Below are 17554 nucleotides of genomic sequence, written 5' to 3'. Positions count from 1 at the left end.
ATCATTGGTCTTAATAAAGCCCAAGCTATGCTTGTTCTTAGACATCAAAATTGTAGGTATATACACCAACAAATAAAGTAGCTATCTACTACTTTGCTTCATCATTGTATATTTGAAAAAGTGATATAGGCAATGAATAACTATCTTTGTGTGTACAATCTTAATTTAGCCATGTTTGAAAAAGTGATTTAGATAATTAAGGCACCAAAATCTCAAAATATCTATTATAGATACATTTGATTGTATTACATCATAGTATTATTTTTCTAATTTCAATGGCTTATGTGCCATTTAATTGATAAATTTTACAACCACCAAATTTTAGATTTGTTTTGCATAAGTACTATTATATTAGAAAGTATTACTAATTTGTTCATTATATGTAAAAACTGTAATAATAATTACACAAAAAATATATATACATATGTTTTTACTTATAATAATGGTCTATTAGATATAATATAATTTACTTATAATAAATTCTTCAACTCAAAATGCATACCATTTATAAAATAATATCTTTTTTTGAATTGTTTAAAAATGTAACTCATATCAAAAGTAAAATTAATCAAAGTTTTGAATAACTTAGAATATAAATAAATGAATAATATAAAAAATATTAAAAAATTCAATAGTATATTTTAAAAAATAAATTAATATAAAAACTAAGAAAATATTCAAGAAAAAGTATATAAAATAAAAATTAAAATAATTTTTTTTAAAAAAGATCTAAATGAAAAATAATAGCTGAAGAAAAAAATTTTAAAAAAAAAGAATTTAGATAAATAAAAATTAGAAAAGATATGATTAAAATAAATATTATAAAAAATTTAAATTAGCTAAAAAAATTATCCATCAAATATAAGAAATAATATAGCTCTATAACATCATATTCATGTTTATAATTGCAAGCAAAACATCTAATACAAAGTATAAAAAATATTAATTAAGACCATATTTATTTGCAAAAATTCCATACAAAAAACTATAAGCCCAATTAAGATAACTTTATAGTTGGTTTTATCAATATTTTTAAAATTTTGATTTGTTGTTGAGATTTTTACAATCCCCTTAAAAAACTATGTACCAACCATGAAAATTTCATAATCAATTCCATAAACATCCAAAAAAATCTTGAACTTTGAAATTATTTTTAATTACTATCTACTATATAAGATTTGTCAATTTAAATTTGGCCCCCACATGCTCAAACATATGGTCAGTTTTTATACCGATTATTATCCAGACTCATTCACCCAATTCAAGAAATAATAATGAAATATCTAACTGGGAACAAAAAGGATATCAAAGAAGATCAATCCTCTAGAAACAAATGCACAGAGATTTCCTACCTTCACTGCTCACAATTTTCCTGCCTTCACCGTTCTGAGACTCCAGTGGCCCACAAAAAGTTAAAACTCTTCGTTTCAACGTGGCATACAATTGCGAATGAAATCCTTATCTAATCCCACATTACCATATAAATTAACTGTTGGATCTATCTTGTCGACACGTTCATAAGTTCTACAATGCGTTAGAAACGAAAGCTTACTTCACACCGAAGGTGTACAAGAAGTGAAGAAAAACACATAAAAAGAAACAGAGATTACTGTTACACTGAGAGAGACAGAGAAGATAAGGGAATATCCCACCGACCAAGCCGTGCATTCCCGTCTCACCGACGGATCCAGCTCCACTCGCTCCCACTTACTTACCAACCCGGCGGATTGCTCCTGGCCCAACCACCTATCACAGGGTAGGAACCGAACCGTGATGGCGGCTGTAAAGACGACGACGACGGGGGGGGATGTGATAGCACCCAAGCTCTCTCTCTCTTATACCGAAGTGGGACCATTCACTCACTCAACTCAACTCACTTGCCGAATGAATGCTACCATTACGAATTCTCGACGACGACGACACTGTTGCGATCGAATTGGAGTACGAGGACTAGGGGGCGATGAACGAGTCCATGGCATGGCTGGATGAACCCCGGGAGCCACGAAAACGCGAAGACGAGCCAAAGACGGGAAGGGAGAGAGAAGGGAGAGAGAGCTCTTTTTGTTTTGTAAGCGGCGTGGTGGATCATTCCCATCGATGCCGTGTTTCTCGTGCTCACCAACTCCGCCTTCGCCCACGCTTCCTCCTCCTGCGTTTGGAACAGGCTGTTTTCCGTGTCCGGGCTGGGAAGAGGTCTACCTGTGTGGAGCAAGATTTTTTTTTTTTTTTTTTTTTTTTTTTTCCTCCATTGCCAGTGGCTTGCGTGCCTTGACGCGGCATTTGCAGTTTGCTATCAGATTTTACGTAGACCAGTCGTTCCTGCTCTTGTCGTGGTAGTAGTTATTCCTCTTCTCTTTCTTTTTCGTAGTTTTTTCTTTTTCCTTCTTCTTCCTAGTCTTCTTTTCTGATTTCTATCTTCCAGCCCTCCAGTTCAGATCGTTATCAGGTGTCTTACAATTGGTTCAGTAATTTGGTGTAGAGATTTACTTGTCGCTGATTCTCCCAGTTCTTTGTTCCATAGTCCTCTATCCAAGATGTTGTGATGAATCTGGTTGTGCTGTGGATTTGTCTTGGATGACTTCTCGTGTGGTTGACATGATAGTGTTGTGGACGAATTTTGAGGTTGCTAGGGTGAGTGCTGAGGGCTCGGCTGGTGACATGCAACACGGTCGATTCGGTAGAGGACTCCGAGCAATTGGAGTGACCTCCATCAGGAGTGGTTGTGAAATGGTGTTTTTTTTCAGTTGAACCTGGAACGCGGTGTAGGCTATTGGTGTTCGGCATAGTTGGAGGCCTGATTTGGATTAAGACGTGTTGTGGAAATTGTTACATGGGCGAATCATCTAGGTGGTGAACCAGTTGAGATTGAATGGGATGCAGTGGTCAAAGCAGAGCAGCCGTGTAGCGAATTGCGTGAAATTTTGGCTTTATTGAAAGGATTGAGAGGTGTTTTTATGGTGTTGCGAATCGCTTGTGCAGTTTCTTGGCTGTGTTTGATTAGGTCGGCTTAGAAATTATACATTTGAGTATATTAGTGCCTCCATTGTCGACTTCTTTTTCTCCGCACTACGGTATGCTCATGCTTCTGCCGTGATCTTGATTTTGGAAAGAAGGATTGAAGATTTGAGTTTTCGCGGCTCCTTCGTGTACTCGACTATTTCCGTGTACTGGGTGCCAGCTTCCCCAACGCAACTACACGTATGTTTCATAGGATCTTGTGGAAGATTTCCGTAACCTCATGTGATTGGGGCAAAGTAATTCTTACTGGTCAAATACCTGTGTCGATTCTAAAGGAGAGAGGTTGCACGTGATGTGGACGCCACGGAGTTGAGGGCTTGAATTTCGACCAGTAAGCCCAATGGCAGCGTGCGTGTTGGAACCAAATAGACCAAGGATTGGCAGCACGATTCTTGGTCATCTTGTCGTTGGATTCGTGGTCGGGGTGGGACTCGTTGCAGGTTTTAAATACTTTTCGGACAAACGAAGTAAATGGAGATTACAGAAGGTGCACCGTCTTTCACACTCTGAAGGGAGTTTGCCACGCTTTTTGTGCTTATCTCAGTTTTTAAGATCTGATCAGTGCTTATTATAACAATTTCCAATAACAACCTGGATAAATTCTCATGCTCAACACCGACCTTTTCACTGAAATTTGAAAGAATTGGTTGTAGTAGAATGGAACTTCGCAATGCCATTACAGAAACTCAAAATATATTGGCATTGCGAAGTTCCATTCTACGAGGCTAATTTCAATTTATTGTCGTAGAACTCAAAAAATATTTTCCTCGTTACAAGTGGACTGGTCTCCTGTCTAATGCGTATTTCATAAGGAGAAATTTTTGAGATGATATTGGTTTTTGGTTTTTTATGTACAGATTGCTGGAATACATCTCTTAAGCCTAGCAGATGAATTTGACTTCAAGAGGCTCTGTAAGGAAAGTTATCCGAGCCATATTTCATTCCTAACTTTTGAGAAGGTATAGAGACGTGAACCTCAGTGGAAACTGAGAGCTTTAACTTTATTTTTTGTCGGTGAACAATGTATGCTGTCTGATATCCAGCATGAAAAAATCATTCTGTAATACGTCTGCATTAATGCTGAAGTTTCCTAGGCAACTAAGTATGATGTATACATTCGTTCTGCTCATGTCTTGAATGGTAAGGTGTGATTTTAGCACACAGGTGAAGATGCTTATCCTGGTAGGACTTAATGTCTCTTGGCAGGTTAGATGGGTAAATGAAATTCTGGAGAAAATCTGGCCATTTGTAGTAGAGGTATGCGCATTTTTCTTTGTGAAGAGATGCCATTATCATTTTCTACTGCAGCTACTTTTATGCTTTTGATATCCATCAATTTCATTGCGACTTTCGTCCAGTAATCTGTGGTACTGTGTGCCTCTTCAAGTTAACCGAAGCTCCCTGTTTAAAACAGATTCAGTTCGTAATGAAGTGGATTTGCAATGTTTTTTCTGTGCAGGCCACGGAGAAACCGGGGAAGGAGTGGCTTGGACCAGTCGTAGAATTCTACAGGCCTACTAGGATTTCATCTCTCACAGTCGAAAAGTTCCATCTTGGAAAAGCGGCTCCCCATATTGATGGTTAGATTTTGGGATACACTAAGCTTTCTTAAGTGATTCTGGTGTTTAGACCAATATGTTTGGTTTACATATTTTTGCTGACAGCAGATTTTTCCTTGGGCAGGAATTAGGGTGCAAAGCTTGCGTAAAAGTCAGGTGCACTTGGACATGGATTTCAAGTGGGGTAGTGAAGGCGATGTTGTGCTTAATGCGGCCATCATGGGCTCCAATGTTTCTATTCAGGTACTTGAAGACCTTGTTCAGTAGTGCCCACTTGTGCTGGGTCATTGATTATATGCTGCATTTGCAGCTACCCACTGAAAGTAACAGCATAGAGTTGTTCTTTGGATCCTTGTGAGTGAGTTGTTGGATTTTGTTACCACAACTTTCCAGTTTCATGCATTTACTTCAATAAATGTGTGGCTCCCGTGTCAAGGCTAAGAATCTTGTGCTTGTCATCTTGCAGTTAAAAGATCTGTCGTTCTATGCAACAATTCGGCTGATCTTCCAGCTTTCAGACCAGATTCCCTGCATCTCAGCCTATGTTGTTGCTGTTCTGCCTGATGTAAGTTGACTTCAGTTCTTGGAGCAACCTGTAGAAATCATTCCAACTATATTTCCAAGTCAAAAGTAGTGTGCTGTGCTGGTCCTACGGCGGTATAAGGGTGAGTTTAAGGTTATAAGGAGAACTGTAAGTTGAAGTGCTGCATCCTTTTGATTTTGTGCAATGTCTTTAACCACTGATAGTGTTATTTACGTGCAGCCAAAATACCGAATCGATTACAACCTAAAAGTTGGTGGAGGCAACACTGCAGCCATTCCTGGATTAGGTGACATGATTGAGGTTAAAACCCCAACCTAGGATTTTATATCGTCAATCCTGCATTAACCTTGGAGAATTTAATGCCAAATCATCTCTACTGTTTTAATTTTCTGCGACATTTAATTTGCAATGGAATTCATGATGGTTGCCCCAGTCATAAGATGTCTTGAAGTGTGTGTGTGTGTATATTGTGAAGGATTTGGTGCATAGCTGTATTACAGATATGTTGGAGTGGCCCCGCAGGCTTATATTTCCTATTGGTGACACCCCTATGAACGTTACAAGGTGATTCTTTCCGTACTATTTTTCTGTAACTAGGAGACGGCTGCTCTCTTGATTCCTGATTTCTTACGCTGTTTACATTTTCAAGTTCATCGGTCAGACGGAACTTGATATTGAAAAAGCATGCATTAGACATCTTTTGTCCTACAAACGACATTGACGTCTGATATTCTTTTATATGTTATGATGTCTCGTTCATTGATACATATGCTCAAGCTGATGGGGAGAGATTTAACTTTAAATTGAATCATAAACTGCAATGTCAATATTTAGGCAATTTTTCACGAGTAATTGTTTGTAACATTGTTGTGCTTGGCTGCAGTGATCTGGAATTAAAGCCTCAAGGCAAGTTAACGGTCACTGTGGTGAGGGCTAACGATCTGAAAAATATGGAAACAATTGGCATATCAGATCCGTATGTTGTGCTTTATGTACGGGTTCTCTTTAAGAAAAAAACTAGAGTCATCCATCACAACCTAAATCCAGAATGGAATGATCCTGATTCAGTCTTTCATTTTGATGTGGAGGATACTGAAACACAGACTCTGGTGTTGCAGGTTTGCGCCTCTTAACTGAACTCATTCTGTAAATGCTCTATTTTCATTGATATATTCGAGGGGCCTTTCTTTCAAGAGTCCCAGTAATTTTTGAGTGGCTAAATTTATTACAGACATAAAGTTTAGGCCTTTACGTCAATTTTGGAGTCAATTCTTTAGATAATCTCATGCGACATCTGGTTGTGGTGGCTGATGTTTTACTCCATGCACTCTGTTGTTGATTTCTGCCAGAGTAGCAGGTTTTATGATTTTCTCGTATTGGCTATCTTTACAGGTCAAAGACGAGGAACATTTTGGAACAGATAAAGAACTTGGTGTAACTGTAGTGCCACTGTGTGTTTTGAAACCTGATACCGAAATCGAGATAAGAAAAAAATTAGCTCCATCTTTGGACACTGTTAGAGTAAAAGACGAAGGTGACCGTGGCTCAATTACTGTCAAAGTAAGTATGACTATCTATTCTCTTGATGTTTTTATTCGTCCTCTCGTAGAAAAACATACATTTATGTCTTCATAGAGTTTCAAAGAGCTGATGATGTATTGGCTGAGAGCTGAATTGCCTATTCGAAGCGGCAGCACTCCACAGTTTACATTCAGACAGTATATGCAAATCAAAGACCTATCTATATGCATATGCTATCTAACGTAAACGCATTAATTTGCCTGTGTTCAGCCTCTTTAAATTATCGACTCATATTGAGTTTCGAACACTAGATGGTGCATGAAACTGAATTGCTATGCATCACATGTACGTTGTGCTGTTACTGTCAACTATCCAGCTTTCAATTGTCACTAACACGTTAATTTACATGTATGCCTCCAGCTCTTATACCATCTGTACACGGAAACAGAGCAGCTCAGGGCTATGGTTGAAGAAAAAGAAGAGATCCAGGCAAAAGAAGATCTGAAGAATGCAGGTGTAATTGGAGGGAATATGGATGCTTTGACTAAAAGTCTCAAGCCTTCGAGGAATGGCACCGAAACCGTAGAGTCGGGTGTGATGAAGGTTGGGAGGATGATGAGTAAGGGAATCAAAAGCTTTATACATGACAGTTTGTCGCCACGCTGAATGGCTGTTCCGACTCTAGATAGATTAGGTGTTCCGCTCTCCATACATTGTAAACTGTGGTTTATTAGCTGAATCTGTTTTGCACTCGATCTTTAATTTGCATTCAGATAGTATATGCTATTGTTGAAAACATGTTTTCTTAATAAAATTCCAATTTTGAGCATCAGAAGTTGCAGATCAGTCTTGAATAGGTAGAAAATGTCAATTGTATTAATTTTACAAATGTCTACCCCTCTAAATTGCCTGAGGGTTTTCATTTTTAATTTAATTTTATAATTTTAATATATACTAGCATTGGGAGCTTAGCTTTGGAAGTGTTATGTTAAAACAATAGAAATAACCAATTGTTTACTTTAAATGATTTTCCTTTCAGTTTTACAATCACATTTTTTATGAGATGTTGTACTAAAACAAAATATTGTGGATAACTCATTAGTCCAATATATTTACACACATATATATATATATATATATATATATCTGTATATATCCACATAAAAGGCAAATACATACACACACATTTGTTGTAATACGGTAATTCTCAAAAAAACTAAAAAAATAAAAAAACATTTTATTAATACAATCATTTTTCAAATAAATCTATTTTAGAGTATTTTAAATTTTATTCTACCAATTAAATTTTACAATTTAACAAACCAAATAAGAAAATATAACATAATTTAACAATTAAACAACAAAAATAATATATAAACATCATAAATTAAATTGCCAATATATGCTTTACAAAATTTTATTTATTTATTTTTTAAAATAACATTATACTAGTGTATAATCAATTTACATATTGTAATTTTGATTTTTTTTTTTTAAATTTAAAAAGAAAAAATTGGAAAAAAAATATTATAAAAATATAATAATTTTGAACCCATAGATTGATTGAATATTCCTTAATAATTGCAATTTAATTAAAGGATTAAATAGCAAATAAAGAAGTTATTTATTGGTAAGATAAAAATAGAATATATTCTAAAAATAGTCAGTAAAAAGCTTTGTAGAAGGATTGTGAAAGGTAATAAATAAAATTTACTATGGTGGATAAATTTTTTTTTTAAAAAAATTTATTAAGAAAAAATAAATAAATATAATACAACATTTATTGATAAGATGTATATTTTAATATTTATCTTCATGTGTTCTCTTTAGAGAATTATTAGCACTACATTCCCAATTAATATTGCTATACTTCATATGATCTTTTGTCAAGGACAAGAACATGATAAAAAGAAATAAACAAGTGAGACTTCTCTCAAAAAAAGATGACAAAATAGAAATAACTTGATATGTATATTAAGAAAGAAATTGGAATGGCTATTGTCAAAAGCCAAGAAAACTAAAGACCCTTGAAACTAGACTAGAAGCAAGAAAGGAGTTGACAAGAGTGAAGAAGGCTTTATTCTTGTCTCTATATATACTATCTAACTAGGGGCTACGTGGCGATGTTCTATAGGACCTCCAATATGTGTTGACTTTGTAGGACACATGCCTTGACTTACAAGGCAAGTTTTTTTACGTTGCGTATTACATGCTTTCCTGCTTGAGAACGCACTGGGCGTCTGGCTGTAAGAGGTAGTATGGAGATTTACTAATATTCAAGCAGTCTATCGGTTTTTGACTATTAGAATATAAACGATTGTAAGAATATACTATAAATCTATACGGATGTCCTTCGACTGCTCGCCGAAATCCTTTTTGCTCCAGCCGGTAGGTCTCTAGACATTACAGAGAACCCCAAACAACCCAATCTATTAATCTCCAATACCGCTTTATACTCACGACCTTGTATCCATTGACTGTCTTGTTAGATTAACCCAAAAATTTTCATTCACTCCGCATACTCAATCCTATAGACACCCTTTTAATTCTTCAATCACAAACGTAACTTCGATTTTACAAAAAAATCAAGAGTAATCACATCCACTTTATTAAAACCTCGATTCACCAATACAACACTGACTTTCAGCAACGATTGCCTTAGTCTTCCCAAAACCCTATGAAGAAAAAAAATCCCAAATTCTCTGTCTTTTCTCCCCCCTCCTCTCTCCGAAGCATGAAGCTAGCTCTCTGATCCTTAAAACTCCTATTCTCTCTCCTTCATTTCTTAACCTATCCTCTCTTTTAACCCTAATTCTCCCATCTTTCAACCCTAGCCTCTGAATTTCTTCAATCTTCCGTCTTAGATCTAAAATTGGCTCCGCCATCAGAGCTTTTTCATCCATTTTTTTTTTTCCTTTAAAAAGGTTCTTTTTCCGAAAACAACGTTCTCTGAAATGACACAAAGAACAGGACAGCCTGAAATGGAATCGAAACTCTCGTAATCAAGACCACATTGAGTCGCCCGACCAATTCAGGTCTCATATTGGTTAAGAGGCCGGTAGTAAGACCTAGATGTTCCCCTAATTGGGTCAAATTAGTCCTTCGCGTTAGGCTCGCTCAGTCATTGATTTAGTCCTTTTGATTCTGTTGACTCCTACTATTGGACTCGAACGGAGCATTTCGTTACTGATAAGTATGCCCTGACCGACTATGATGGGGTCTCTAAACTGGCCCCTGAATATTGGCACTGAAATCGGTCGTTGCTCCCAATATTCGAGGTAACTGAACATTAATAAAAGTCCCCTTTCTTTATATTTTCACGGTATACTCGTGTTACAATACGACATCCACCCCCTCTGAACTTGTGTATCCTCCGATATGCACCAATTTATCCAATTGTTGTTTGATTTATAATATATTCTCTATGTCTTTGTCCAGTTCGTCTTCGTCACCTTTATTATCCAAATCACTTTCATCTTCTTGCTGCGAAATCTCTATACCTTCATTAAGGTCTTCCATATTCATTTCTACATTTCTGTGTTTAAACAATTTTACTCTCTTCCTTGCAACTGGTATTTTTAACCTTGTGCCATCTAACTCCTGCAATGAGTAAGTCGCATTATCATGAACAGTTGTTACCACATACGGTCCAAACCAACGTTTTGAAAACTTTCGTAAAGTGCTATATTGGTTGTCCAGACTACTATCATAAACAAGTACCCAATCACCTTCTTCAATTGCTTTAGGTCTCAATCGATGTTGCTTATCGAATCGCGCCTTGTTTTGTAACCTTGCTCTTTTTAACCTTTCTAATGCTATTTGCACATCTTCTGATCTTTGTTCCAATTGTCGAATCCTAATAGCCAGAAGTTCTTCTCTTGTCAATCCATCTTCCTACGGTAGCATACTCCAAGTAAGTACCCTTTCTTCAATCGGCATAATTGGTTTTCGACCTGTCATAAGTTCTACTGGCATATATCCTATCACCAAACTATGTGTTGTTCGATCAGCCCATAATGCAAATGACAAAAGCCGTGGCCACTCTCTAACTTTTCCATTACAAGCTTTAATTAATGCTTTCACAATCGATAGATGACCACGTTCACTTTTTGCATTCCCTTCCACATTATAAGCAGTAGTCAGTGATAGTTTAACTCCACATCTTTCAAAGAACTTATGAACTTCTTGTACATTTAATTCTTCTCGATCTGCAGTGATTTTCCTACGCATCCGTAGCAGCAAATGACATCTTCAAGCAAAAACCTACAAATCTCCTCTGTAGATTTTGTCCTCAATGCTCTTCCTTCTACTTGATTTGATAAATCTTCACAAGCTAAGACCAAATATCTCATCTGCCATAATCCACCTGGCATAATAACCAAATCAACAATCCATTTAAAATGAATAGCCAGAGGATACATAGGATGAAGACCATCTCGATGTCGGATATTAGAATACGATTGACAAATTTTACATGACTCTACAAATGAGAGCACATCTGGATACATATTTTTCCACCAATATCGTTCCTTGAGTTTAGTAAAAGTAGCCCAGATTCCTCTATGCCTTGCCCATAAACTATCATGAAACTCCTTTAATAATTTTAGTTTTTCTTCCTTTTTGCCTATCACTCGTTGTGGCATCCCAATTCCTTTTTTTGGTCTCTTCCATAAGAATCCATCTCGAAGCAAAAATCCATATACTTTTTTTCTTATTTGTTTGAATTTTTCTATAGACCAATTTTCCTACTTAGTCAAGGTATTCAAGTATTGACCAATATCCAATAATTCTCCTTCATAAGATTCTTCAAGAAATAGCTTGTCTTCTTTGTTGAGATTTGATATTGAATAGAATTTCAATCCAACGTCATCAATATCTTCAACCATTTCGTCCTTCTTCTTCTTTCTTACTCGAGATAGCATGTCTGCTACTAAATTGTCCTTCCAAGTAACATGCTTAAATTCTAGATTTAGTGACTTAATATAAGCAATCCATCTCAACATTGCAATATCTGGCATTGAACAGTTAGTATTCATTCCAAGCAATGGCAAGCAATCTGTTTCAATTACTACTACTGCCCCAATCAAATAGTCCTTTTCAGCTTTCATAGCCGAAACAACTCTCCAAAGTTCTCTTTTGACTTGCGAATATGCACGCTGAAGAATACTTAAAACTTTAGCTCCAAATCGAACTGCAAATCTATTCCCACTTGAATCATCTTGACCCACAATCCATCCAATGGCAATTGGACTAGTATCCACAGTAAGAATCACTGGTCTATTGTACTTATATCAACTTTCCTCAATATATGAGGTGACATCAATAATTTCTTCAAACTTTACATTACCTGAATATGCCTTTCTTTCCATTTAAATCGGTAGCCCTTGCATAACAGTTCATATAATAGATCCGCTATGTGAGCATAATGAAGGATCCAGATTCGATAAAATATATATGCACCTAAAAACCTGCGAACCTCTGTTAAAGATTCACAATCTTCTTTCATCCTTTCAATTGCATCAACTTTAGTCGGATCAAGTTTTCTTCCATAAGATCCACATAAATATCCAACAATCACAACCTCTTGTACTCCAAATACGGACTTCATACCAGATAATGTAAGATGAACTTCTCCAAGCCAAGTTAAAATCTTTTCACAATCTTGTATACGATCAACAACATATTTGCGACACCTCCTCTTATCTAAAGTTTCATCCTTCTCTCCTTCTCTGCACACTTTTATAGGAACATCATCCAGAAAAGGCATAGTCTTCTCTGGAATAAAATCTCTTAATACCTTATTCATCCCATTCATCATATGCGCAACTGAGTTGGTCGTGCCTTGAGGAAGAGTGTACATTCTAACCAATCCAAGTGATGTCCTCATCATTGTCATATCTCTACTTCCTTTGGCAAGTTGAAATTGATCATAACCTGAATACAAATCACCTATTTAATAGATCACCCTTCCTGCAAACGCCTCAACAGATTCATCCACAATAGGTCCAATTCCTACATTCCTGACAATAACTGCATTCACCGGTTGCATATCTTGAATAAACCGTAGTGACCCATTCTTCTTAGGTATGGTAAACCATCGACTAGAATACGGCGCAAATGAGGGTTCCAATATTTTCATCTTTATCTTTTCTTTTAATAGTTCTATCAATTTAGATAAATATGCCTTCGGTACTAGAATCGGTCTTAGATTCCAAGGTACATGCGGTACAGTGAAGATAACCATAGGTGTTATAATATTCGAATCCACACACCCAATTTCATAAGATCTGAAGGCAAATGATCTACCTTGTTTAGCCAACATCTTTTTGAAGCAAGTAATTTCCTCCGACAATAAAGAACCATCAGAACTAATCTTCAATTCTTTAAAAGTCTCTTTAGTAAACTGATGTTTAATTCTCATTGGATCTCTTAAACTTGCTTCTTTTGATGCTTCTCCCATTTGTTCCTTAGAATCTTTTAGTAATGATCTGACAACAGGCTTTACCTATATATCTGCCATTTTATATCTCGTCTCTACAGTAACTTCTGGTGCTTGAAAAGATTCAAGTATGGTATAAACCTCTCTTCAATGAATCTCAACAATCTTATCATTATCTCCTAATCCAATAGATGTAATCAATTCTAATGAATCTTCCAGTCCATTTTCTTCATAAACACCTAAAATCCTCTCATCATCTTGCAATGTACCTAACTTGTGTAATTCTCCTTCAATATTATATAATCTTTTTCTTTCTTTTCTTTTAAAATCATTAACTTTCTTATACATAATATTTCTATTCTCCAAAATACCAATAATACTCGCATCAAAGGTACCTTCATCTAGTGAGAGTACCTCCTCTTTTGTACCTCTATAATCTCGCTTTATAGTGGTACCTCTCCAAAATCCTTAAATCCTTCAACAATCTTTGGCAATGGTTTCTCCCTCAACTTATCTCGATTCTGTTCATGGTTAGAAGGTACTATTAGAAATTGTACAGCTTTCCTCCCATCTTCGCTATGTACCCTTACATAAGCAGAACCATCGTCAAGTACTTTTGTTTCCATCCGTGTTGCCGTAATATAAGGTTGTCCTAAAATCAACGGATAAGACGTTGTATCTTGAACAAAGAAATGTTGCTCTGTCGCAACATCCCCAATCCGAATTTTGACATCTAAACAAGCTCCATATAATTCGCCCCATGTGTTATTAGCTGCTCATATTGCCCATCCATATTCCATATCAATTGGCCATTTTTGCTTCTTATAAAGATCTTTAGACATGAGATTTATTTCAGAACCATGGTCGACTAAAGCAACAATTGGTTCTTCTATATCTCCTACTTTTATCAATACCTCAGTAGTTGCCCTTGCCCAATATTTTCGAGTATAATGGCTCAAAGTTTCCATTTCCTTATCACTATAATCTTTGAAACGTACTCGTTGATTATACCCATTCTTTTCATTTGTTGGTTGCTTGTAACCAATATCAACCTCTTCTTCATCTTTATATATTCTTGCATCAATAGCATGACTCATTCCAGTTTTGCCCATTAATTGCCTCTTTCACTTAATGCTGTCAATGATAACATCATGAAATTCCTTCTTTGCAATTCCCAAAACTTCTTTCAATGTGAATTCTACCTTAGCGTTTAATATACGTTCTTCCAACACCCCTTTCAAATTTGTTGCAGCTTCAATGTCAGAAAGTAGCTTATAAACAATTGATTTGCCCTTATCTTTTGTCTCCCTTGTTTTTTCTTCCAATGATGCTGAGGTATCCTTTATAGGTAATTCTTGTGAAGCTGCCTCCCGAGCCTTGTTTCCTCAAGTTTGTCTCTTAGAAGAATTTCCTTCTCTCGTATCATCAAAATTTCCTCATCTCTTTTCTTCCATCAAAGCTTCATGTTGACTCTTAGCAATATATGCATGAACTGAAAGAGACTCAACAGGATCCTCCCAACCTGTTGTACCTCGTATTGTAGCTGCAGTCCTCAATAACGCTTCTCAAGGTAATTTTTCTTCTTGCATTATAGAAACGGCAGAAGCCCAAAACTCACTAGTTTCTGTACTTCCACCAAGATCATTATCTACTCTAGCACCATAACTTGCACTTTCTCGTGATGCTGTTTCATGCTTTTTAAGTAATCTTGAACCAATGCTCTCATTCCTTCCTTGCCAAAATTGGTTTGAAGAAGATCCTCCCTATCTTTTAATGCTATCTTTCCATCTTTTCAGCAAATAATTCCTTTCTGTATCATATTATTAAATTCATTGCAATCTTTCCTAGTGTGTGAAGCGTCATCACACCAAATGCATCTTTGTACATATCCTTGTTTTGAAACATTCTTCAAATTGTTTGTAGAAGTATTCTCTTCAAGTCTTGCCAATTTGATTTGAAGATCTCATATTCCTCGTATAATTTCTTCCATCTCTATATCTGCTTTCTTTGATAAGGATGTCGAAGGTTGAACTGTAGGCATTGTTGGTGGTGTTGTACGTGCTGGAGCTTTGGGTGCTTGTACTGTTTTTGAAATATTGCTCCTATCCTTCCTCCTTTCTCTTTTTGTAAGCAACCCCATTGTATCTTCAACGTTCTTCCACTTTTTTGTCAATCCTTCATCTTCTTCTTTGTCTTCAAGAAGGAGTTCTAATTTCCCTTACAATTCTCCATCAACAGCTTGAAGAAATAAATCAACTTTGTTCGGCTCCAATGTCAATTTTTCTACCTTCGATAATTAAGAGTACTGCCTCTCAAATTCTCTTAGTAGCTCTATTCCTTACAAATTCTTATTAGGCCGTTCAATCCATTCCAGAAACAGCTTCTTAGTAACACGATCAACATCTTCCAAGAAATATTCGTCTTTCAATGCATGTAAAAAAACCTCCCATGAATTCCCATAACGATCCATAATCGATGTAATATGGTCTCTTATTTCCGGTATCGGGGCAAGTCCAAATAATTCAACCATTTTCTTCTCAGAAACCCGATTTAATTCCATTTCATGAACATAACATTTTAAATACCTTGAAATATTCCTTCCATCAAATTGATCAATTTTATTGACCACTGCTTGCATTGCTTTGGTTGCCAAAGCTTCCTTTCGATCATTGCTTTGTTGTTACTGCATTGATAATGAGAAGGCTTGAAAGATACTAGCAATAGATGGATCCATATGCATATCTTGTCCTTTAGAAGAACCCCCACCAGAAACTCCTCCCAAAGATCCTTCAAAATTTTTATTTTCGTTCTCTATAAAAATAAAATCAAACGAAATCCAATACCTTCCGCCTCAAGCTTTCACATTGGATTCACCACTTATGTCGTATTACGTGCTTTCTTGCTTGAGAATGCACTGGATGTCTGGCTGTAGGAGGTAGTATAGAGATTCACTAATATTCAAGCAGTCTATCAGTTTTTGACTGTTAGAATATAAACGATTATAAGAATATACTGTAAATCTATATGGATGTCCTTCGACTGCTCGCCGAAATCTTTTTTGCCCCAGCCGGTAGGTCTCTAGATATTACGGAGAACCCTGAACAATCCAATCTACTAATCTCCGATACCGCTTTATATTCACGACCTTGTATCCATTGACTGTCTTGTTAGATTAATCCAAAAATTTTCATTCACTCCGCATACTCAATCCTATAGACACCTTTTTAATTCTTCAATCACAAACATAACTTTGATTTTACAAAACAGTCAAGAGTAATCACATCCACTTCATTAAAACCCCGATTCACTACTACAACACTGACTTTCAGCAACGATTGCCTCACTCTTCCCAAAACCCTATGAAGAAAAAAAGTCCCAAATTCTCTGTCTTTTCTCCCCCCTCCCCCCCCTCTCCTCGAAGCATGAAGCTAGCTCTCTGATCCTTAAAACTGCTATTCTTCCCCCTTCATTTCTTAACCTATCCTCTCCTTTAACCCTAATTTTCTCCTCTTTCAACCCTAGCCTCTGAATTTCTTCAATCTTCCATCTTGGATCCGAAATTGGCTTCACCGTTAGAGCTTTCTCCTCCATTTTTTTTTCCTTTTAAAAGGTTCTTTTTTTGGAAACAACATTCCCTGAAACGGTACAAAGAACAGGACAGCCTGAAATGGAATCGAAACTCCCGTAATCAGGACCACATTGAGTCGCCCGACCAATTTAGGTCTCATATTGGCTAAGAGGCCCGTAGTAAGACCTGGATGTTCCCCTAATTGGGTCAAATTGGTCCTTCGCGTCAGGCTCGCTCAGTCATCAATTTAGTCCTTTTGATTTTGTTGACTCCCACAATTGGACTCGAACGGAGCATTTCGTTATTGGTAAGTATGCCCTGACCGACTGTGATGGGGTCTCTGAACTGGCCCCTGAATATTGGCATTGGAATCGGTCGTTGCTCCCAATATTCGAGGTAACTAAACATTAATAAAAGTCCCCTTTCTTTATATTTTCACGATATACTCGTGTTACAACACAACAACATGTGGGCCACATAGTTAGCTTGATCTTCAAGCTAACAACATGTGTGGCACATGGCCAACTTGTTGACCACGTTTTTAATCCAAAAAGTCAATTAAAGACATCTATAAAGTCAAAGTAGCATCTATGAGGCTTCTAGGAAGCTTCCATAGTAAATATTATAGAATTAACTTATTTTTATCTACTTTTACTTACTTCTACCTATTTATATATGTAATTATTAGCTTACATGCATATGTCCATGACATTACCCCCCCTTCTAGGGACGAGTTCCATGAGGAGCGATCATCATATGTTGAAGAAATCTAAGATGCCACGAATTGTATTCGACACATACTCTGAACTTTGTTCTCTTCGAAGATGATTAATAGGGCCTCTCAACCATCAGTAGTGTCCCATACTAGGGCGGAAAGACCACCTAGTTATTTGATCTTTGTTGAG

The 17554-nt window shown here is 36.4% G+C and overlaps 1 protein-coding gene across 1 annotated transcript; it reads left to right on the top strand.

The window, feature by feature from the left end:
* Window positions 1-2065: 2065 nt before the first annotated feature.
* Window positions 2066-7471, top strand: LOC112273464 (calcium-dependent lipid-binding protein). The gene is made up of 11 exons (XM_024502297.3): window positions 2066-3505; window positions 3876-3977; window positions 4225-4275; window positions 4478-4598; window positions 4702-4820; window positions 5044-5142; window positions 5341-5421; window positions 5597-5685; window positions 6005-6239; window positions 6514-6681; window positions 7063-7471. The coding sequence occupies exons 1-11, from the start codon at window positions 3359-3361 to the stop codon at window positions 7306-7308; spliced, it is 1458 nt and encodes a 485-aa protein (XP_024358065.1). The 5' UTR covers window positions 2066-3358; the 3' UTR covers window positions 7309-7471.
* The last annotated feature ends 10083 nt before the right edge of the window (window positions 7472-17554 follow it).

The sequence above is a fragment of the Physcomitrium patens genome, chromosome 20 (genome assembly GCF_059467195.1).
Source record: "Physcomitrium patens ecotype Gransden chromosome 20, ASM5946719v1, whole genome shotgun sequence".
Lineage (NCBI taxonomy): Eukaryota > Viridiplantae > Streptophyta > Bryopsida > Funariales > Funariaceae > Physcomitrium > Physcomitrium patens.
This window is presented reverse-complemented; position numbering and strand designations above follow the sequence as displayed.